We start from the raw sequence: 24,096 nt of genomic DNA on the forward strand, positions 1-24,096 counted from the left end.
ACATCAGTGCCCATCCATGCCACATCTGTGCCACATCAGTGCTCATCCATACCACATCCGTGTCACATCAGTGCTCATTCATACCACATCTGTGCCCCATCAGTGCTTATCCATGCCACATCCATGCCTAGTCAGTGCTCATCTGTGCTGCATCTATGCCACATAATTTCTCATCTATGCTACATCCTTGCCACATCAGTGCTCATCTGTGCCACTTCCATGCCACATCAGTGTTCATCAGCTGTCCTGGTGCTTTAAGGCCTTTAAAAATGCGATAAGTTGTCAGGAATATATATATGTGTCATTGATGCTCCTAGAACGCATGGCGGTGCTACTTGGATGTTGGGCCTCTGTATGTGGCCAGGCTGTGTAAAAGTCTCACACATGTGGTATCGCCATACTCAGGAGGAGTAGCAGAATTTATTTTGGGGTGTAGTTGCAAGTATGCCTATACAGTGTGTGAGAAATAACTTGATAATATGACAATTTTGTGAAATAAAAAAATTTGAAATAAAAGATCTTCATTTTGCAAAGAATTGTGAGAAAAAAATTACAACTTCAAAAAAAATCACCATGCCTCTTACTAAATACCATGGAATGTCTTCTTTCCAAAAAGGTTTCATTTTTGGGGGGGGGGGGGGGTATTTGTACTTTCCTGGCTTGTTAGAAATGAGATAGGTCGCCAGTACATCAGGTGTTGTAATTTTTAATGACTGGCACTGTAGCTTGTAGCCTCTATAACCTTCACAAAGACCAAATAATATATACTTATTTGTTTTTGTTTTTGTACCACAAATATGTAGCAGTATAATTTTTGGCCAAAATTAATGAAGAAAAAGTATTAAATTTGCAAAATGCATTACCTAAAACAAAGAAGAATTCATTATTGTACAACATTTTTGGTCTTTTTTTTCATTTATAGCGCAAAAAATAAAAAAAAAAAAAAACAGCGAAGATTGAATACCACCAAAAGAAAACTCTATTTGTGTGAAAAAAAAGGGACATATTTCATATGGGTACAGTGTTGCATTACTGAGTAATTGTCATTCAAAATGTGTGTCGTTGGTTTGGTTAGGAAGGTCGTATAAGTGCCCAGTGGGTAAGTGGTTTAAAAATCGATATTGCTGACTTGATTAATCATTCAAAACATCCTGACACCTGTTACTTCTAGGAAAGGCTGAAGATTAGTGAAAAGCTGTCCTCCTGTTACTTCTGATATTGTTTTGAAGTATCCTGAGTCCCTGAACCCCTCTCCTGTTTCAAGGTATTCAGCAATAAATTCTAAAAATACATCCCCTAGACTGATCCTGTATTGTAGGCCTGCATGGAACTATGATTGTGATTTGCAGCCTTGGTACTACCAAGGGAGACGTGGGAGTATTCTCATCAGCCCCTCCAGGGGTGATTGCTGCATCTTCAAATACAGAGTCCATCGTACAGAGGTACGAGCAGAACGTGAGCAGAGGGGTCATTCATTTGAAAAGCATTGCATTATGAGTTTCTTCAAAGCCTGTTTCACATCTTGGTTCCTTAGGCTGTAAATAAAAGCATTCAGCATAGGTGTAATGATGGTGTAGGCCATGCTAACAATGCGATCATACTGGGAGGAGTAGTCTGATGGTGGGCGGAAGTAAATGAAAATAGCGGTACCATAGAACAGGCAAATCACAATGAGGTGAGAAGAACAGGAGGAAAAGGCTTTGCTGTGGCTGCTCCTGTTTTTCATTTTCAGGATAGCCCTTGCAATAAGCACATAGGAGATGATTACAAAAAGAAATGGAATAGTAATACCAATAGAACCTTCGATGTAAATAAAGAGCTCTTCTAGTGCAGTGCTGGAGCAGGACAGTCCGAGGAGTGATGTCGCATCACAGAAGAAGTGGGGGAGCAGTCTGTCCCTACAGTAGATTAATTGTGACATATTATAAGTGTGCAATAATGAACGCAGAGATCCTGCCGCCCAGCAACTACCATTCAGTATGAACAAAAGCTTATCATTCATTATTATTGTGTAGCGTAAGGGGTAACAAATAGCCAAACATCGATCAAATGCCATGACTGACAGAAGAAAACTCTCGGTGGAGCCCAAAAGAATGAAGAAAAACATCTGCAGGAAACAGCCATGGAAGGAGATTGAGGTTCCTCCATGTAAAATGCAGGACAGAAGCTTGGGAACGGTCACTGTGGAGAAGAAGATGTCAACTACTGATAGGTTCCCTAAGAAAAAGTACATTGGTGTGTGCAACTGAGGAGAACGTTTAATAGAACTTATTAAAAGTAAGTTAGAAGTCCATGTGAGGGTATATATGACCAGAATGGTGGAGAAGAAAGCAGCATTGTTGTAGTGAAGGTCTGAGAAGCCCAGAAGAACAAAACCAGAGGTTAGATTAACTTTTTCCATCAAAAAAAGATCTAGAATAATCTTCATGATGATTTAAAACTTGATACCAAATTCTTCCAGTCCATCTGTTCACTTATTTGCGCCTTTCTTTCTTCTTGATACACTATTCCTGACAATGGACATGATGAACAATAGTTTATATGGCTGTTTTTTCTTCAAACTATCTACCCAATGAATCACAAGCAGCTCCTTTTGAAAACCAATCCCCTTTTTCCTGATTTTAGTCTTTGGGGGGGATTTACTAAAACGGGAGAGTGCAAACTCTGGTGGAGCTGTGCTTGGTAGTCAACCAGCTTCTAACTTCAACTTGTTATATTTGACAAAAAAAAAAAAACCCTGGAAGCTGATTGGTTTCTATGCAGAGCTGCACCAGATTTTGTACTCTACAAGTTTAGCAAATCAACCCTTTTGTGTCTTATGCAGTGATATTAAATTGACCTTGTGAACCCAGGACAAAATTAAGTGCCACTGAACCCAATTATTATCTGGGAGCTCCTGACGCCCAATTTGCTCTTTCAAGAAAAAAATCTCAATTCCATTTTTATGAATGTGTCCTGTTCCCCTGGGGACAAAATACATGGTATTTTTCCTATCTCCTTAGACATTCTAAGGAAAGCTGTGAGGTTGGACATGGCAAGTGAGACTACATCTTTAATGTTCTCAGCAGTCCCAAATGACCTTTATTTTTGAGAGACTGACCCTCCTTTGGAACTAAATCAGTTGTCCCTCATTTTGTTTTTGATGTGTAGACAACTATAAAAAAAAAAGAAAAATAGGTGTTACATATAAACATTTTAAAGCTCCAAACCATTCATCCTACTTCTTAAATATTCAATTGAATCCCAAATAATACTATTCATCTCTCTCTCCCATCCCAGGAACTCCCAAATGACCATTATTTTTGAGAGACTGGCCCTCCTTTGGAACTAAACCAGTTGTCCCTCAATTTGTTTTGATGTGCAGACTAGGGATGATCGAACATTGACTGTTCGAAATTCGGCCGAATTCCGAACTTTTTGCGGAAAAAGTTCGGAATTCGGTAACCAGAACCGTCCAAAATGCAATGGGACAGGAACTGGGCTTTAAAAGCCCGTGATTGGACCAGAACCATCAGTAAAATCCAATTGGAGTTGCTAGGGGGTCCAGAGGCCAATCAGTATTGAATACGCCCCCCAGTATATAAGATAGCCCCGCCAAATCTATAGCACTGTAATACAGGGGCTGTGGAAGAGAGTGGAAGCAGTTCTGTTACTCCTGCTTCAAAAGTGTCATTTAGCAATTATTAGTGTGAGGAAAGGGATATCTAGTGTAGTTAGGATACTATTTTTAACTATAGTTAGATTTAGGTCCGGTTCACACTGATGCGATGCGGGAAGGCTGCGAACTCGCAGCCTGTTCCCGCATCGCACACGCACCCCCGGCAGTTCACACTGCCATATGCGATACGCTGGGGGTGTCAATGTAATCTTAACGACACCCCCAGTTTGATCGCATATCGCAGTGCGATCGTGCAGTTCGCACAGGATCGGATCGCACAAGTGTGAACCGCTGTGCGATCCGATCCTGATGCGGCTGCAAAAATGCCTCCTGTGCGTGTTTGCTGCAGGAGCGATGCGAATATAGCCATACAGTTTGTATGGCTAAACTCGCACCGCACAGCTGATCGCATGTAATGTCGGAGCAGTGCGCTCCGACATGACATGCGAACCCGGCACACGCACAAGTGTGAACCGGGGCTTAATAATCTAGTTTCTGTAGTGAAAGTGTTAAGTGTCAGGGTGACTGTAGTGTAGTGTAGGGTGAACTGACTCTGACTGCTATGGCAGGGTGACCAAACTCTTCCATGTCAGGGTGACCACCATAGAAAAAAGATTGTTTGTCTTAGAATTGCAGTAGAGCAGGATATGGCTCCGCTCCAGTCACACCTGGCCGTTTTTGTTGCAGGCGTTTATTGGGCTTTTTTGTGGATGTCTTTGGAGGCAGGCATGACATCTGAACTTCTGTGTAGGGGTATATATACACACACACACACACACATATAGGTGTGAAAGTAGCGGAACCCTATGCTAATGAAATTATTTGCAGGCATAGGGCTCTGCTACTTTCACACCTATATATGTGTGCATGTGTATATATACATACATGTGTGTGTATATATATACCCCTACACAGAAGTTCAGATGTCATGCCTGCCTCCAAAGACGTCCACAATAAAGCCCAATAAACGCCTGCAACAAAAACGGCCAGGTGTGAAAATAGCGGAGCCACTACCCTGCTCTACTGCAATTCTAAGACAAACAATCTTTTTTTTTTCTGGTTCTGGACATGCTACAGAGCTGAAACTTCACATGTACACTTTTTAGACCCCCCCCCCAGACACTAAATCCAAAGAAATCTAATTTTTTTTTCAATAATTTTTTCAATAATTGGCTCTCTATTAAAAACGACAATTTTTAAGAACTTTTTTTGTGTGATTAATAGTCCCTGGGGCATGACCCAGAACCCTAGGCACGTTTTAGGGGCATTCATTGGGTTTTAGGGCTTCAAAATGGTGTTTTTTGATTACCGAAGTTCGGGTCCCATTGATTTCAATGGGGTTCTGGAATCCAGACCCGAACTTTCGGGAAGTTCGGGTGTTCTGGTCGAACCAAACTTTTCAAAAGTTCGATCATACCTAGTGCAGACAACTATAAAAAATTAGGGGTTGTATATAAAAGTTTTTTTTTTAAAGCACCAAACCATTCATCCTACTTCTTAAATATTTAATTTAATCCCAAATAATACTATTCCTCTCTCTGTCCCATCCCAGAAACTCCCAAATTACCTTCATTTTTGAAGGACTGACCCTCCTTTGGAACTATATCAGTTGTCCCTCAATTTGTTTTGATGTGCAGACAACTATAAAAAAAAAAATAGGTGTTATATATAAACATTTTTTTAAAGCACCATTCATCCTACTTCTTAAAAATGTAATTTGTAATTTTTGAAAAGCTAGTAAAAATGAAATGTAGTAGTAACAAAAAGCAGTTTAACCAATCACTTTTTGCTTAATCATTGTTTATTTCTTCTTTGCCTACATACTGTGATGGGGGGGACCACCAGTCCTCCTGTAGAGGGCCCGGGCACAGAGGGGGGCCTAACAGCATTGGGAATAGGTGCAGTCGGGCAGAGGGGAAATTACAGACCTGTATGGCTCTCTGCAGCAGCTGAAAGCCAATTTCTCCCCCTCTTGCCAGCTTTCAGCTGCTGCGGGGAGAGACACAGACACAGGGCATCATTCCTGTAATTGCTTCTCTGACACCGATCCTGTGCTGCAAGCTTCCCTGTCCTGTAAAAAAAAAAAATAACAAATTGTAAAAAAATAATAATATTTAAACATTGTAATAAATAATTCTAAAAAAATTGTAAAATAAAATAATTTGAAACAATTAAAAAAAAAAACGTAAAAAATAAAATATTTTTTTTTTAATGTTTTTTTTTTTTTTGTACTGTCACCAGTCAGTATTCTTGATTACTGCCACACCCATTATATGATAGTGCTGTACTGCCCTGGTGCACTGGTGATCAAAATTTTCAGTCTTTTATCATTTATTCAGCAAAAAGTAAAAAACCCATTGGTGATTAAATACCACCAACAGAAAGATCTATGTGTGTGAACAAAATGATAAAAATCTAGTTACAGTGTTGCATGATCGCGCAATTGTCATTCAAAGTGCGACAGCGCTGAAAATTGGCCTGGGCAGGAAGGAGGTAAAATAGCCCAGTATTGAAGTTGTTAACCACTTGCCGACCGAGTACGGTAATAGTACTGCGGCAAAGTGGTTCGTTATCGTCTGACGACGTAGTATTAACGTCGTCAGACACTCCCCCTTCTGGGCGGCGCTTGCGCGCCGCCGGAGGCTCGCTCCCGCTGTTTTCATTCACAGCGGGAGTCGGGCCAGGGGAGGAGCAGCGGCGATCGCCGCTGCTCTGCCCCGATCGCCGGGGATCTAGTGTGGAGATCCGCCCGCTGTGTGTAAACACAGCGGGCGGATCTCCATAGTGACAGGGAGTGACAGATCGGACTGTTCAGCATAGCTGGACATCCGATCTGTCCATGACTCACTCAGGCCCCTCCCCCCCTACACGTCAGTAAGCACCAGGCATACATTAACCCCTCCCTCTCCAATAAAATTAACCCCTTCCCTGCCAGTGTCATTTTTACAGTAACAGTGCATATGTATAGCACTGATTACTGCAGTAATGTCACTGGTAACCCCAAAAGTGTCAAAAATGTCAGTCAAGGGTCCGATCTGTCCGCCGCAATGTCGCAGTCCCACAAAAAAAATCGCAGATCGCCGCCATTACGCGTTAAAAAAAAAAAACACCAAAAATGACAAAAATCTTTCCCTTTGTTAGTAAACGCAATAACTTTTGCGCAAACCAATCAAAATACGCTTATTGTGATTTTTTTTTACCAAACATAGGTAGCAGAAAACAAATTGGCCAAAAATTTTTTAAAAAATTGGTTTTTACATCTTTTTTGGGGGGAATTTCATATAAAAAAATGTTAAAAATATTGTTATTTTTTCAAAATAAACGCTCTTTTTTTGTTTATAGCGCAAAAAGTAAAAATCGCACAGGTGATCAAATACCACCAAAAGAAAGCTCTGTTTGTGGGAAAAAAAGGACGTAAATTTCGTTTGGGTACGGCGTCGCACGACCGCGCAATTGTCAGTTGAAGTCGCACAGCGCCGAATCGCAAAAAGTGGCCTGGACGGAAGACAGCAAAATCCTCCGGTGGTAAAGTGGTTAAAGTGGTTTTGTATTGAACTGGTTTTTTTGGGGGGGTTTTTTTAATTATTATTTATTTATTTTTATTAAGTTTGGACAAAACTGTCCTGTGATAAATAATGAAGGGAATATGCACTCAGATAGCAGCAATCTGAGCATATGAGAAATATACTGATAGTGCCAAATCCTTAATATATTTGAAAGAAGGAAGGATTGGGAGACAAGGATTTTTTGGCACAACAAGGTTACTAAAATTAATTTTTATTCATGAATTCATATAAAATCAGGGGAGTACACTCAATATAAAAAGATGACCTTATATAAGTCCCAAAAATTTTTTTACATTTATGTAGCAGTTTACTTAGATATTAATTCCATACAGAGTATACAGAGAGAATTGCAAAGCTATATATAAGCAAATACTGCACATCAGAAGGATCTTGACGAAGGGTGACAGAAAATAGGGACTGCCGTCCAACCAGATCAGCTAATGCTGTATTCAATTGTTCATAGATAAATATTCAACATTGCTCAACATGTTTCGCCTTTTTTTTTTTTAAAAGCTTCATCTGGAGCGTTTTAGTGAGGTACTCTGTATAGTATTGTAAAACAGGACATACGCATCAGCGTCATTCGTAACTAACGAGGAGGGTATCGTGGGTTTCAGGAGTATGGATCATGTATTTAGTAGAAGATAGAGACCATTGGAATTGTAACAACTAAAGGTTAACGGAAGCCTGATTGGCGTCAATAGTGGCGGTTCCCCATCCGGGGAGGGATCTGTGGATATCTGTTCAGGAGTGTATGGATGTACCCACTGGATGTGTTTCCAGTTTGGACTCAAGCCAAAGTAATTTATTGTTGCTTGGTCTATCGAAGCCAGCCAGGCTTCCGCTGATGCGTATGTCCTGTTTTACAATACTATACAGAGTACTTCAATAAAACGCTCCAGATGAAGCTTTTAAAAAAAAAAAAAAGGCGAAACATGTTGAGCAATGTTGAATATTTATCTATGAACAATTGAACAGCTGATCTGGTTGGACGGCAGTCCCTATTTTCTGTCACCCTTCGTCAAGATCCTTCTGATGTGAAGTATTTGCTTATATATAGCTTTGCAATTCTCTCTGTATACTCTGTATGGAATTAATATCTAAGTAAACTGCTACATAAATGTAAAAAAAATTTTGGGCCTTATATAAGGTCATCTTTTTATATTGAGTGTACTCCCCTGATTTTATATGAATTCATGAATAAAAATTAATTTTAGTAACCTTGTTGTGCCAAAAAATCCTTGTCTCCCAATCCTTCCTTCCGTCCTGTGATAAATGCCTGGAAGACGCTCTGGGCTCAGAAAAATGTTGTTGTATGTCTTTTTACTATGTGAGGTGAACCAACAGAAGATCATTGTGCTTCCATAAATATGCCATAAAATTGTTCTGTGCTTTTTTACATGTTTTATGTATTTTGTTACATACTAGCAGTAGAATTCTACCGGGAGAGACTAATACATAATGCATCCATTCTTTAAACCTATATTGGATTCCCAGTGTCACTTACCATATCCTAGAGCAAGACAGAGATCTGCTAGTCATGGGCAGCTCTCCATATACCATATATAATACATGGCTTCTTCATTTCAGAGCACTGGAAGTCACACGGGAATGTTGCTTTTCTTAGTTATGTTTTTAGAATTCTCTTGTGTTTTTGCTACCATGCTGATCAAGGAGGATTGTTATGAATACTAAAAATAATAATAATTTCATTTCCCTTATCTATCTATCTATCTATCTATCTATCTATCTATCTATCTATCTATCTATCTATCTATCTATCTATCTATCTATCTATCTATCTATCTATCTATCTATCTATCTATCTATCTATCTATCTATCTATCTATCTATCTATCTATCTATCTATCTATCTATCTATCTATCTATCTGGTAATGTGTTAGGATCTATACTGGTATGGACTGGGTAATGTGTTAGGATCTATACTGATATGGACTGGGTAATGTGTTAGGATCTATACTGGTATGGACTGGGTAATGTGTTAAGATCTATACTGATATGGACTGGGTAATGTGTTAGGATCTATACTGGTATGGACTGGGTAATGGGTTAGGATCTATACTGGTATGGACTGGGTAATGTGTTAGGATCTATACCGGTATGGACTGGGTAATGTGTTAGGATCTATACTGGTATGGACTGGGTAATGTGTTAGGATCTATACTGGTATGGACTGGGTAATGTGTTAGGATCTATACTGGTATGGACTGGTTAATGTGTTAGGGTCTACACTAGTATGGACTGGGTAATGTGTTAGGATCCTAACTGGTATGGACTGGGTAATGTGTTAGGATCTATACTGGTATGGACTGGGTAATGTGTTAAGATCTATACTGATATGGACTGGGTAATGTGTTAGGATCTATACTGGTATGAACTGGGTAATGTGTTAGGATCTATACTGGTATGGACTGGGTAATGGGTTAGGATCTATACTGGTATGGACTGGGTAATGTGTTAGGATCTATACCGGTATGGACTGGGTAATGTGTTAGGATCTATACTGGTATGGACTGGGTAATGTGTTAGGATCTATACTGATATGGACTTGGTAATGTGTTAGGATCTATACTGGTATGGACTGGTTAATGTGTTAGGATCTATACTAGTATGGACTGGGTAATGTGTTAGGATCCTAACTGGTATGGACTGGGTAATGTGTTAAGATCTATACTGGTATGGACTGGGTATTGTGTTAAGATCTATACTGGTCCTGATTGGGTATTGTGTTAGGATCTATACTGGTATGGACTGGGTAATGTGTTAGGATCTATACCGATATGGACTGGGTAATTGTTAGGATTTATACCGGTATGGACTGGGTAATGTGTTAGGATCTATACTGGTATGGGCTGGGTAATGTGTTAGGATCTATACTGGTATGGACTGGGTTATGTGTTAGGATCTATACTGGTATGGACTGGGTAATGTGTTAAGATCTATACTGGTATGGATTGGGTAATGTGTTTGGATCTATACTGGTATGGACTGGGTAATGTGTTAAGATCTATACTGGTATGGACTGGGTAATGTGTTATGATCTATACTGGTATGGACTGGGTAATGTGTTAGGATCTATACAGGTATGGACTGGGTAATGTGTTAGGATCTATACTGGTATGGACTGGGTAATGTTAGGATCTATACTGGTATGGACTGGGTGATGTGTTAGGATCTATACTGATATTGACTGGGTAATGTGTTAGGATCTATACTGGTATGGACTGGGTAATGTGTTAGGAAGGAAAGAATGCGACATCGTTTAATGGAAATGAGAATTATCACCCTACAGAGGGCTGAATTCAAAGACACCCCGAAAATCAAAGTGAAAAAACGATGCAGCAGGCTAGTCAATTTTGCTGAAATATCATTGCAGCAACTCAAAATGGTCCTCAGTATGTTGGGGCATGCTCCTAATAAAATGACGGATGGTGTCCTGGGGTATTTCCTCCCAGATCTGGACCAGGACATCACTGAGCTCCTGAACAGACTGAGGTGCAACCTGGCGGCATCTGATGGACCGAAACATAATGTCCCAGAGGTGTTCTATTGGATTTAGGTCAGACGAGCGTGGGGGCCATTCAGTGGTATCAATTCCTTCATTCTCCAGGAACAGGCTGCATACTCTTGCATTGTTGTGCACCTGGAGGAGCCCAAGACCTACTGCACCAGCATAGGGTCTGACAATGGGTCCAAGGATTTCATCCCAATACCTAATGGCAGTCAGGGTGCCATTGTCTAGCCATTGTCTAGCCTGTAGAGGTCTGTGCTTCCCTCCATGGATAATCCTTCCTAGACCATCACTGACCCACCACCAAACCAGTCATACTGAACGATGTTACAGGCAGCATAAGGTTCTCCATGGCTTCTCCAGTCCCTTTCATGTTTGTCACATGTGCTCAGGGTGAAACTGCTCTTGGTGGACCTGCCAATTCTGGTGTTCAATGGCAAATGCCAATCAAACTCCACGGTGCCGGGCAGTGAGCACAGAGCCCACTAGAGGACGCCGGGCCCTCAGGTCCCCCTCATGAAGTCTGTTTCTGATTGTTTGGTCAGAGACATTCACACCAGTGGCCTGCTGGAGGTCATTTTTTAGGGCTCTGGCAGTGCTCATCCTGTTTCTCCTTGCACAAAGGAGCAGATACCGGTCCTGCTGATGGGTTAAGGACTTTCTACTGCCCTGTCCAGCTCTCCTAGAGTAACTGCCTGTCTCTTGGAATCTCTTCCATGCTCTTGAGACTGTTCTGGGAGTCACAGCAAACCTTCTGGCAATGGCATGAATTGATATGCCATCCTGGAGGAGTTGGACTGCCTGTGCAACCTCTATAGGGTCCAGGTATCGCCTCATGCTGTCAGTAGTGACACTGACCCTAGCCAAATGCAAAACTAGTGAAGAAAAGTCAGAAAAGATGAGTAGGGAAAAAATGTTGGTGGCCTCCACCTGTTCCTGTTTTGGGGGTTGTCTCATTATTGCCCATCTAGTTCACCTGTTGTTAATCTCATTAACACCAAAGCAGCTGAAACTGATTAACAACCTCCTCTGCTACTTAACTGACCAGATCAATTTCCCAGGAGTTTACTTGACTTGATGCTATACTCTGATTAAAAAGTGTTCCTATCAACTTTATAAACAGTGTATATATATATATATATATATATATATATATATATATATATATATATATATATACATACTTTTTTATATTACAAATTATCATGGTTTATTTTTTCTTCAGAAAAGTGAAACTTGTGTGATCATCTCTCCAAATGATTGCGTTCCGGTGTTTTCAGTGCTAATGCCACAGCATACAAAGGCATTTTAGATATCTTTTGTATTAGCAGTTTAGGTCTAGCACCCTCTAGTGTACAAAATTGTTAAGAAAATGTATCTGACTCAAGGTAGCTTAAGTGAGTCTGGGTAACTGTGTGGGTTCAGTTGTAGGTCAGGCTAAATCTGGTTGGAATGTTTGAAAAAGGGGCAAAAAATTGTATGTTTGGAGAAGTCAAACCTTTAGCATATGAAGGAAGTGATACGCTAAGTAGCAGTATTGCTACTGCAGCTATATGTGACCGCTTCCCCTCTGGCTGGTTGTTATGAAGCTGGCAGCCGGCGGCATCCTAACAACCATAATTCATCCCTGCCTGGCCCATTCAGTTGTCAGCTGGGGATTCTTCTAGGATAAGGGTCTTGTAAAGATGAAAGGAACCCCCCAGCTGCTTTGTTTACAGACAGTCATTTACCAACCATTTAAATTGCATTTTTTTCCCTTAAATATTATTTTTGCTGTAGCAGGTTGTATACATGATACAGATGTGCTGCTTCACAGGCAGGTTCAGGGCATCCCCCAGACATGTAATTTAAGGGATTTTTTGCATTTTTAATATTTTAATTTAAGCATGATTAACCACATGACCTCTGAAAGGTTTTACCCTCTAATGGCCAGAATATTTTTTGCTATTCAGCACTGCGCTACTTTAACTGGCAATTGCTCGGTCATACAACACTGTACCCAAATTAAATTAATTCCATTTTTTTTTCAAAAAAATAGAGCTTTCTTTTGTGGTATTTGATCACCACTGTTTTTTTTTTTGCTATATAAATGCAGAAATACGGGACATTTTGAAAAAAATCATGTTTTCTTCGTTTCTAAAATTTGGCAAACAAATTATCTTTCTTCATAAATTTAGGCCAAAATGTAGTCTGATACATGTCTTTTGGTAAAAATAACCCAAATGGGTGTATATTACTTTATTTAGTATTTGTGAAGGTGATAGAGTCCACAAACTATGGCATATATATTTGAAAATTGATTACTCCTGATGTACTGACGGCTCTTAAATGCCAGGACAGTACAAGTATCCCCCAGATGACCCCTTTTGGAAAGTAGACAGCCCAAGAAAATTAGTAAGAGGCAGCGCAAGTTTTTTGAACTTGTAATTTTTTTGTCAAAATTTTTTGGAAAATAAAGAAATTATATAAAATTTGGGCCCTTTTTTTTACAATTTTTTTTTTTAAATATTGTCATCAGTGCAGTACAACATCCATTTTGAAATTCAACTTTACCACTTTACCACCGGAGGATTTTGCTGTCTTACGTCTGGGCCACTTTTTGCGATTCGGCACTGTGCGACTTTAACTGACAATTGCGCGGTCATGCAATGCCATACCAAAACGAAATACATTTACGTCCTTTTTTTACCACAAATAGAGCTTTATTTTGGTGGTATTTGATTACCTGTGCGATTTTTACTTTTTGCGCTATAAACAAAAAAAGAGCGTAATATGAAATCCCCCCCCCCCCCCAAAAAAAAATGTAAAAATCAAATATTTTTTTAATTTTTGGCCAATTTGTTTTCTGCTACCTATGTTTGGTAAAAAAAAATCACAATAAGCGTATTTTGATTGGTTTGCGCAAAAGTTATTGCGTTTACTAACTAAGGGAAAGATTTCTGTAATTTTTGGTGTTTTTTTTTTTAACGAGTAATGGCGGCGATCTGTGATTTTTTTTGCCGGACTGCGACATTGCGGCAGACAGATCGGACCCTTGACTGACATTTTTGACACTTTCGGGGGTACCAGTGACATAACTACAGTAATCAGTGCTATAAATATGCACTGTTACTGTAAAAATGACACTGGCAGAGAAGGGGTTAACTTTATTGGAGAGGGAGGGGTTAATGTATGCCTGGTGCTTACTGACATGTGTGGGGGGAGGTGACTGAGTGACATAGGGACAGATCGCAGGTTCAGCTATGCTGAACCCTGCAATCTGACCCTGCCTGTCACTTAGGAGATCCGCCTGCTTTGTTTACACAAGCGGGCGGATCTCCAGACTCGATTCCCCAATGATCGGGGAAGAGCAGCGGCGATCGCCACCGCTCCTCCCCTGGCCCGACTCCCGCTGTGACTGAATACAGCGGGAGTGAGCCTCCGACGGCTGCCGAGAAAGGGGAGTGTCTGGCGACGTAGGTCTACGTCGCCAGACGATAACGAACCACTTTGCCGCAGTAGAGCTCTAGTGAGCAATGGCAAAGTGGTTAATGTTTGGATGGGCAGGAAGGTTTTACAGAGGCCATCTTGCAGATGCAAAAAGTAATTTGATTATGGTTAATCCCCAAATCCTTTTCAATAAAATAAACAAGTTCAGAGATGGAAAGCTGCCACCAGAATCTGTCAACGGTTGAAGATAAAGAAATCCTGAAAATGTTAGTCTCTGAAGGAACTGAGAACAGCCTAGAAGTGGAATTCTACTTTTGATATAAAGAGGCAGTGAGTGCCAGAGGAAAAGACATTCATTAAGGAAAAGAATACAAGGGCCACAACTTTATATTCAAAATCATCATCATTTGCACAATTACACCTAAAGTGAGTACACCCCTCTCATTTTGTAAATATTTTATTCTATCTTTTCATGTGACAACACTGAAGAAATGACACTTTGCTACAATGTAAAGTAGTGAGTGTACAGCTTGTATAACAGTGTAAATTTGCTGTCCCCTCAAAATAACTCAACACACAGCCAATAATGTCTAAACCGCTGGCAACAAAAGTGAGTACACCCCTACGTGAAAATGTGAAAATTGGGCCCAAAGTGTCAATATTTTGTGTGGCCACCATTATTTTCCAGCACTGCCTTAACCCTCTTGGGCATGGAGTTCACCAGAGCTTCACAGGTTGCCACTGGAGTCCTCTTCCACTCCTCCATGATGACATCGCGGAGCTGGTGGATGTTAGAGACCTTCCGCTCCTCCAGCTTCTGTTTGAGGATGCCCCACAGATGCTCAATAGGGTTTAGGTCTGGAGACAGGCTTGGCCAGTCCATCACCTTTATTCTCAGCTTCTTTAGCAAGGCAGTGGTCATCTTGAAGATGTGTTTGAGGTTGTTCGCATGTTTTAATACTGTCCTGCGGCCCAGTCTCCGAAGGTAGGGGATCATGCTATGCTTCAGTATGTCACAGTACATGTTTGCATTCATGGTTCCCTCAATGAACTGTAGCTCCCCAGTACCTGCAGCACTCATGCAGCCCCAGACCATGACACTCCCACCACCAGACTTGACTGTAGGCAAGACACACTTGTCTTTGTACTGCTCATCTGCTTGCCGCCACACATACTTGACACCATTTGAACCAAATAAGTTTATCTTTGTCTCATCAGATCACAGGACATGGTTCCAGTACTCCATTTCCTTAGTCTGCTTATTTTCAGCAAACTGTTTGCGGGCTTTGTTATGCATCATCTTTAGAAGAGGCTTCCTTCTGGGACTACAGCCATGCAGGCCAATTTGATGCAGTGTGTGGTGTATGGTCTAAGCACTGACAGGCTGACCCCCCCCCCCACCCCTTTAACCTCCCCAGAAATGCTGGCAGCATCCATATGTCTATTTCCCAAAGACAGCCTCTGGATATGATGCTGAGCACGTGCACTCAACTTCTTTAGTTGACCATGGTGAGCCCTGTTCTGAGTAGGACCTGTCCTGTTACACCACTGTATGGTCTTGGCCACCATGCTGCAGCTCAGTTGCAGGGCCATGGCAATCTTCTAATAGCCTAGGCCATCTTTATGTAGAGCAACAGTTCTTTTTTTCAGATCTTCAGAGAGTTCTTTGCTATGAGGTGCCATGTTGAACTTCCAGTGACCAGTATGAGAGAGTGAGAGCGATAACACCAAATTTAACACACCTGCTCCCCATTCACACCTGAGACCTTGTAACACTAATGAGTCACATGACACCGGGGAGGGAAAATGGCTAATTGGGCCCAATTTGGACATTTTAATTTATGGGTGTACTCACTTTTGTTGCTAGCGGTTTAGACATTAATGGCTGTGTTGAGTTATTTTGAGGGGACAGTAAATTTACACTCATACAAGCGGTACACTCATTACTTTACATTGTAGCAAAGTGTCATTTATTCAGTGTTGTCACATGAAAAGATATAATAAAATATTTATAAAAATGTTAGGGGTGTACTCACTTTTGTCAGGTGGGCACTAGGGGGTGGTGAGTCATTTTGGAAGACCTCTGTTGATGTACCAAAGGCCCTGGTTTGGGTATGGAGCCACAAGCACTTCTGTAATGAGAGGTCCATATGATTTGGTAAGGGAGTTTTTCAACTATTTGGTGGCAGTGTTCACACTCAGGATCACATTCCAAGGTGGTGGATGGTAGCAACACTTATCCGGACTATTATACTACACCTGTAGACTTTTTATGTTAGTGACACCCATTGGATTATTATTACATTACGCCTGTGGACTTTTTTTATGTTCATTATTATTAATATTTTTTTTTTTTTTTTAGCTTAGCTGTGAGTAAAGCATTGCATGATGAGTTTCTTCATAGAATGTTTTACATCTTGGTTCCTTAGGCTGTAAATAAAAGCATTTAACATAGGAGTAATGATAGTGTAGGCCATGCTAACTATGCGATCATACTGGGAGGAATAGTTTGATGATGGGCGGATGTAAATGAATATTATGGTGCCATAGAACAAGGATATGACCATGAGATGAGAAGAACAGGAGGAAAAGGCTTTGCTTCGGCTACCGCTGTTCCTTATTTTCACTATAGTCCATGCAATGAGCACATAGGAAACAAGTATCAGGAGGAACGGAATAGTAATAACCATAGAACCTTCGGTGTACATCAGGAGCTCAGCTAATGTAGTACTGGAGCAGGACAGTTTGAGGAGTGATGTCACATCACAGAAGAAGTGGGGGATCAGTCTGTCCTCGCAGTATTTTAATTGTGACAGAGCACAGGTGTGCAACAATGAATGCAGAAATGATGCCATCCAGCAACTGATATTCATCATGAGCATAACCTTATTATTCATCAATGATACGTAGTGTAAGGGAACGCAAATAGCCAAATATCGATCAAATGCCATGACTGACAGGAGAAAACTCTCAGTGGTGCCCAGAATCACACAGAAGTACATCTGCAGGAAACAGCCAAGAAAGGAGATGGAGGTTTCGCCTCGAAGAATGCAGGACAGAAGCTTGGGAACGGTCACTGTAGAGAAAGAGATGTCCACTGCGGACAGGTTCCCTAAGAAAAAGTACATTGGTGTGTGCAACTGTGAAGAAAGTATAATAGAACTTATTAAAAGTAAGTTAGCAGTCCATGTGAGAGTGTAAATTACCAGAATGATAGAGAAGAGAACAGCATGGTTGTAGTGAAGGTCTGAGAAGGCCAGAAGAATAAAGTTGGAGGTAAGATTTACTGTTTCCATCAGTTATGATCTAAAACGTTCTTTGTGATGATATCCGATTCTACTTGTTGATGTAGTTGCAGATTTCTCTGCCATTCCTGACAATAGACATCGGGTACAGTATTTTATGACTTTTTTTATTTTACTCTTTTTAAATGCATTAAACACTTTTGAAACAATTATCAGCAAGGCGCAGTTTTTCTTTGGAAAATGTATACACAAGATAACATCATATTTGTGCCTTATGCACTTATAAACCAAAAACAAAAATTACACTTCAAGTCATCCAAACTGCAGGTACTTCCAAGTAGGGATGATCGAACGGTTCGGGTCGACCATCGGTTCGACCCGAACATTGACTGTTCGAAATTCGGCCGAATTCCGAACTTTTTGCTGAAAAAGTTGGGAATTCGGCAACCAGAACCGACCAAAATGCAATGGGACAGGAACTGGGCTTTAAAACCCCGTGATTGGACCAGAACCATCAGTAAAAGCCAATTGAGGGGGCAGGAGAATGCTAGGAATGTGATTGGAGTGACGAGGGGGTCCAGAGGCCAATCATTAGTGAATATGCCCCCCAGTATATAAGATAGCCCCGCCAAATCTCTAGCATTGTAATACAGGGACGTGGAAGAGAGTGGAAGCAGTTCTGTTACTTCTGCTCTCAAAGTGTCATTTAGCAATTATTAGTGCGAGGAAAGGGATATCTAGTGTAGTTAGGGTACTATTTTCCACTACCTTTTCCCAAAAAATTCCCAAAAAAACGCCTGCTACAAAAACACCCAGGTGTGTTTTTGTAGCAGGCGTTTTTTTGGGCATTTTTTGGGGGTCTTTGGAGGCAGGCATAACATCTGAACTTCTGTATAGGGGTATATATACACACACACTTATATGTATTTATACACATACACACATATAGGTGTTATAGCAGAGAAGCCATATGCCTGTCAATTATTTCATTAGCGCAAGCATAGGTTTCTGCTACTTTCACACCTATATATGTGTATGTGTATATATACATACATGTGTGTGTATATATATACCCTTACACAGAAGTTCTGATGTCATGCCTGACTCCAAACATGTCCTCAAAAAAAGCCCAATAAAACGCCTGCAACAAAAAGCCGGGTGTAAAAGTAGCGAAGCTACTAACCTGTTCTATATTAATTCTAATACAAACAAACTTTTTTTTTTTCTGGTTCTGGACATGCTACAGAGCTGAAACTTCACAAGTACACTTTTTAGACCCCCCAGACACTAAATCCAAAGAAATCTCATTTTTTTTTTTCAATAATTTATTCAATAATTGGCTCTCTTTCAAAAATTACAATTTTTAAGAACTTTTTTTGTGTGATTAATAGTCCCTGGGGCATGACCCAGAACCCCAGGCACTTTTTAGGGGCATTTATTGGGTTTTAGGGCTTCAAAATGGTGTTTTTTGATTACCGAAGGTCGGGTCCCATTGATTTCAATAGGATTCTGAAATCCGGGCCGAACTTTCGGGAAGTTCGGGTGTTCTGGTCGAACCAAACTTTTGAAAAGTTCGCTCAACCCTAATGATGACATCATATTTGTGCCTTATGCAGTGACATTAAAGTAAAGTTATGGACCAAAAACAAAAATTACACTTCAAGTCATCCGAACTGCAGGTACTTCCAAGTTCTGAAGTACAAGAAAGTGCCTGGGGACACCTGAAGCCCAAGAATCTCTGTAATGTAACTAGCATGTTATTCTGTGGTCGTTGGCTGTGACCTCCCTCCTTCTGTTATATTCTTAGATAGTAAGAACACTCGTCACAGTGCATTAGGCTTGAGACAATGACCACATAAGCCGGGCAATGGTTGCATTATAGAAGGACTTTAGAGAGTCCAACAGGTACCTTTAGCTTGGTGGTTCTAAACCCTTACATATTCCGCTGCCGCTGGGCTGACCTGGACCTGACCAATAAGTCTGAGCGTTTGGTGCTTTTGATTGCTGGTATGTGAGTACTCAGCTTGACCGCTTTTATAGAAATGTGTATTCTTTCCAAAACGCTCTGGTTTCCCTGCATGCTTTCCAGCTTCTCCTCCATTTCTAAAGACTACATATCCCATGACACCATGCTGTCTGCAAGCAGTGATTCCTGTACTGACACCGCCTCCTAAAACTCCTTCTCTCACCGTCTCTCTAGAACAGAATGCAGGCTCTGTGAAGTTTGTGACACAGCAGTGCCTACCCACAGGGCCTAGTGACTTTGTTTCCCGGAAGTCAAGGAAGTAAATGTGTGGGGGTCTTCACATAATAAGTGTACAAGCTTCAAGATCAATCAGAATTATAGAAGTAGGCTAAAATAATTGAAATACAATTACAAATGAACATATGATTTTACATTATGTCCAAAGATACACTTTAAAAATCTGAAGTGGTGTTACGAAACAGTACGATAGTCACAGACAGTCTCAGCAACAGCATACACTGACTTACAATGCCCCTCTCTTTGCTTGTATTAATTGGGTGGAAGTCACCCGTATCTCCCATGATCTGCTGTGTAGCTAATAGGAACATACAACACCTTGCTCCTTCCTTTACTTTGTTAAATACCAATAATATTTTTGATTTTTCTTTAAGATACATTTTTTATTATCTATTTATTATTATTTATTTTTTTGATATTTCATAAGTTTGATCCTGACAACCATCTATCTAGGGAGGCTTTCATCCCTCCCCAGCCTGTTATCTCCCAGGGTTGCGATGTAGTATCTGGCACACCCTCCCCCGCCCCGTCTCTGTTTTCATCCGGGATGTGGGTGGGTTGTGGTCACAATGTGCATCGGCGCCATGATTTGTTGCCTCTCCTGCGATCCATTGTATCGCGTTGCTGGAGAAACTTTAACCATCTCCTTGATGCCTCGGTCGGGCTGGTGTGTCCCGTCTCCGGCGCAGTGTTCCGGACATGAGATCACCACTCCCTGACCCGATTTATTGCATCCACATGGCCTTGGCGGGACCTTGCCTCGGTCAGTGGGGTTCTCGAGTTGAGAGGGGCCAGAACGCCATCTGTTCTTCTTCTCACTTTTCACAGTTGGTTGAAAAGGAAAAGAAATATTAAAAGAAATATTAAAACATGCCAAGTGCCCAACAGGTGCTGATACGCAGTTAAAAGGTGCAGAAGGTATAACACGTGAAACTTACTCTATCCTCAGTAAGTTTCACGTGTTATACCTTCTGCACCTTTTAACTGCGTATCAGCACTTGTTGGGCACTTGGGATGTTTTAATATTTCTTTTAATATTTCTTTTCCTTTTTTTGAAGATCATCTTCATTTATCTTACTGTGGAACTCCTCACTCATTCAATATCACTTGATACAAATCGGGTATTTTTACTTACCTTTTTACACACTGGTAGATCCTCTGATATTTCTTTCGAAATATACATGACCATTTTCCCTTCTTCACATGATTATAATATATTTTTTTCATAGATATAATCATACAATATAATTAATTTATATATAAAATATTTATTTTTTCCAGATCAATTGGTCACATTGTGTTTTCACATTATCCGTATACCTTATGGCGTCCTTGTCTCCCCCATTATTGGGGCTTTTCCAGCTACCCCTCCATCTCCTCTCCCCTTCATGTTTGACCTGGGCCATAACCCGCCTCAGCCCCGGGTTAGACAGTCGCATTTGCGGTGGGTCCTTGTCCTCAAAAAGTAATTGGGTTACCATAGTAAGTAGTTGAATTTTTATATTTATATGGGAGCAATCTGTTCTATTCCTTTTATGAATTTGAAATTGTTGTACTTTAATATTGGTTTACATTTACAGATTTAGTTTTTAATCAGCTCCTGACGAGTGGACGCAGAGCCTATAAGATACGAAGACATACCAATTGGAGATTGACCACATGTTGTTTATGTTATATAATTTATTGATTTTTTTTATTATTATTATTATTATTATTATTATTATTATGAGATTATATTTATATGAATTTATATACAGCATGTCTACCTCTTGATTTGTGTATGTCTATCTTTATCTATAATTTAGATTTTGTGTTTAATATGAAATATCCAATAAATGACCCATTATTCTGTGATTTGATATTATTTTGACTATCTAGTAATGACTTACCTCATTTAAAGTCCCACCACTCCTGTTCCTTTTTCTGACTTACAATGGTTTTAGCAGTGACATGTGCTCCTTCATCAAACGGTAATAGGCCTGCTTTTACTGGCAGATAAAAAATGATCAGGGGTTCATTGTGGCTGTCCCTGTTCTTACAAAACTGTCCTGCAGCTGGCCAATTTCTATCAAAACCTAATTAAGAATTGAGAGACCACTAGGGTTGAGCGAACACCTAGATGTCCGTGTTCGACGGGTTCGGCCGAACTTTAAAAAAAAGTCCGGGTCCGTGTCCCGGACTTTTACCGAACTTTTCCCGGACACCGAACCCCATTGAAGTCAATGGGGACCCGAACTTTAAGGCACTAAAATGGCTCTAAAACACCAAAGGAAAGGGCTAGAGTGCTGCAAATGGCAGCAAAACGTAATTAAGAGCATGGCAAGTGCTCTGCAAACAAATGTGGATAGGGAAATAACTTAAAACAACAAAAAAAAACAGAAAAATAAAACAATGTTCTTCTTCATCTCTGAAGGACGAGGCCCATATGGAGTAGGAGGGAGGTTGAGGTGGTGGTGGATGTGGCGGTGACTAGACATATGCCGGTTTTCGGTAATTCGATATATCGCGGTATTGCATAGCCACGGTATTGTTATTGTGGCATTTTTAAAATACCGAGTTTCTCTGTCAAGTCTGCCTGACTTGTGAATTGATACATTTCAGTGAGCTGGATGACTCATTCACTCACTCAGCTAACACCTTTCAGCATTAAGTCTCCTAACTATAAACAAAAATGATTACATTTGTATCTTTTCCTTCCCTCTGCCAGGGAGAAAGGAAGTTTAACCTCTTAAAGACTGGATCTTTTTCTGACACTTGCTGTTTGCAAGTTAAAATCAGTTTTTTTTTTGCTAGAAAAGTACTTAGAACCCCCAAACATTTTATATATTTTTTTAGCAGAGACCCTACAGAATAAAATGGCGATTGTTGTAATATTTTATGTCACACTGTATTTGCGCAGCAGTCTTTCAAACGCAATGATTAGACTTTAATGAATAAAAAAAAAAAAAAAAACGTAACAGTAAAGTTATCCCAATTTTTTTTTTTTTTGTTACACAGAGAATCGTGATCTTTATTCCAAGCTAAAAAATCGTGATTCTCATTTTGGCCAGAATCGTGCAGCTCTAATAAATATATATATACACACACACACGCCTAGCAGCCCACATTACATTATTATATAGCCATCAAGCAGTGTCTGGCCTACCTGGTGATGACTGGTCCTGGCGCTCTGATCCGATGGCCTGGTCTTTAAAGGGGCAAATCCTTGCGATCCAGAAGTGGTTAAACCTGCAGGAGGACCGGTGTTTTTATCTATTAATGACTTTACTATTGCTTTAGGCCTGGTTCACATGTATGCGGGTTGGTGGTTCACATGTATGCGGGTTGGCGGTTCACATGTATGCGGGTTGGCGGCCCACATTTGCACAGGCATAGCAGCCCATTGATGTGAATGGGCTTGAGCTGCTATGCCTGCGTTTTCAGCTGAAAAAAGGTGCATGCAGAATTTAAAAAAATGCAGTGGCCATGAAATCCATCCTTCTTTTGCACCATGCGACTTACCTGCCGTTGCTGCACACGCAAACTGTTTATTTTTAAATGCCGTGCCCACGTATACAAAAAATGCAGAAAGCTTGCCAGAGCAGGAACTGCAGGTTAGTCGCATGGTGCAAAAGCAGGATGGATTTCAAGGCCACTGAATTTAAAAAAAATGCTGCATGCACCTTTTTTCTGCGGAAAATGAGGGCATAGCAGCCCATTCAAATCAATGGGCTGCTATGCCTGTGCAAATGTGAACCACCAACCCGCATACATGTGAACCAGGCCTAAAGCAATAGTAAAGTAATTTATAAACAACACCTCCTTCAGGTTTAACCACTTCTTGACCACAAGGATTTGCCCTCTTAATGACCAGGCCATCGGATCGGAGCCGAGCGCCAGAACCAGTTATCACCAGTTAGGCCAGACACTGCTTGATGACCTATTTTAGGCCTGGTTCACAGAGTCTGTACTGACTGACTATATAATAATGTGCATAAGTGAACCAAAGCCCCTAAATTCAGCAATGAAATTGAAGTGAGGTGGAAATTTAATAATTTAAATTTAATAATAGAATACCGTGATAATACCGTATACCGTGGCAAAACCTTAATCAATTAATCGCAGCATGAAAATCTGATACCGTCACAAGCCTAGCGGTGACATAGGCGTGCGCACAGGGTGTGCTGGGTGTGCCTGGGCACACCCTAATCACCTAGGGCACATAGCATTGCCAGTGAGGAGATGGGAAAGATCTCCCTGGGACCTGCTCTGCTCTATTTCTCCTTGCCTACAGGTACATGGCCCCGATACATTACTCTCCCTGCTGGCAAACACATGCATGTGTATTTCAACTTTGGGGTGCACACCTTAATGCAATAGGCTGCGCACACCTATGGGCGGTGTAGGTGGAAGCGGCGGTGGA

The 24,096-nt window shown here is 40.7% G+C and overlaps 2 protein-coding genes across 2 annotated transcripts in view; both read right to left on the reverse strand.

The window, feature by feature from the left end:
• Nucleotides 1–2,401, reverse strand: part of LOC309548310 (olfactory receptor 1G1-like) — a gene marked incomplete at both ends in the record, with an annotated part of 62,467 nt that extends 60,066 nt beyond the window's left edge. Inside the window, one exon of the mRNA XM_082248249.1 lies at nucleotides 2,246–2,401. Coding sequence (XP_082104375.1) covers nucleotides 2,246–2,401 — 156 coding nt within the window. The remainder of the gene's footprint in view (nucleotides 1–2,245) is intronic.
• A 14,148-nt stretch (nucleotides 2,402–16,549) lies between these two features.
• LOC309547514 (olfactory receptor 1f45-like) lies at nucleotides 16,550–17,482 on the reverse strand (the record flags this gene model as incomplete). Its single annotated transcript, XM_082247384.1, has 1 exon — nucleotides 16,550–17,482. One exon carries the CDS (start codon nucleotides 17,480–17,482, stop codon nucleotides 16,550–16,552), a length of 933 nt encoding a protein of 310 aa, XP_082103510.1.
• Nucleotides 17,483–24,096: the final 6,614 nt, after the last annotated feature.

The sequence above is a fragment of the Pelophylax lessonae genome (assembly GCF_965119305.1).
Source record: "Pelophylax lessonae genome assembly, chromosome: 2".
In the NCBI taxonomy this organism is placed as follows: Eukaryota; Metazoa; Chordata; class Amphibia; order Anura; family Ranidae; genus Pelophylax; species Pelophylax lessonae.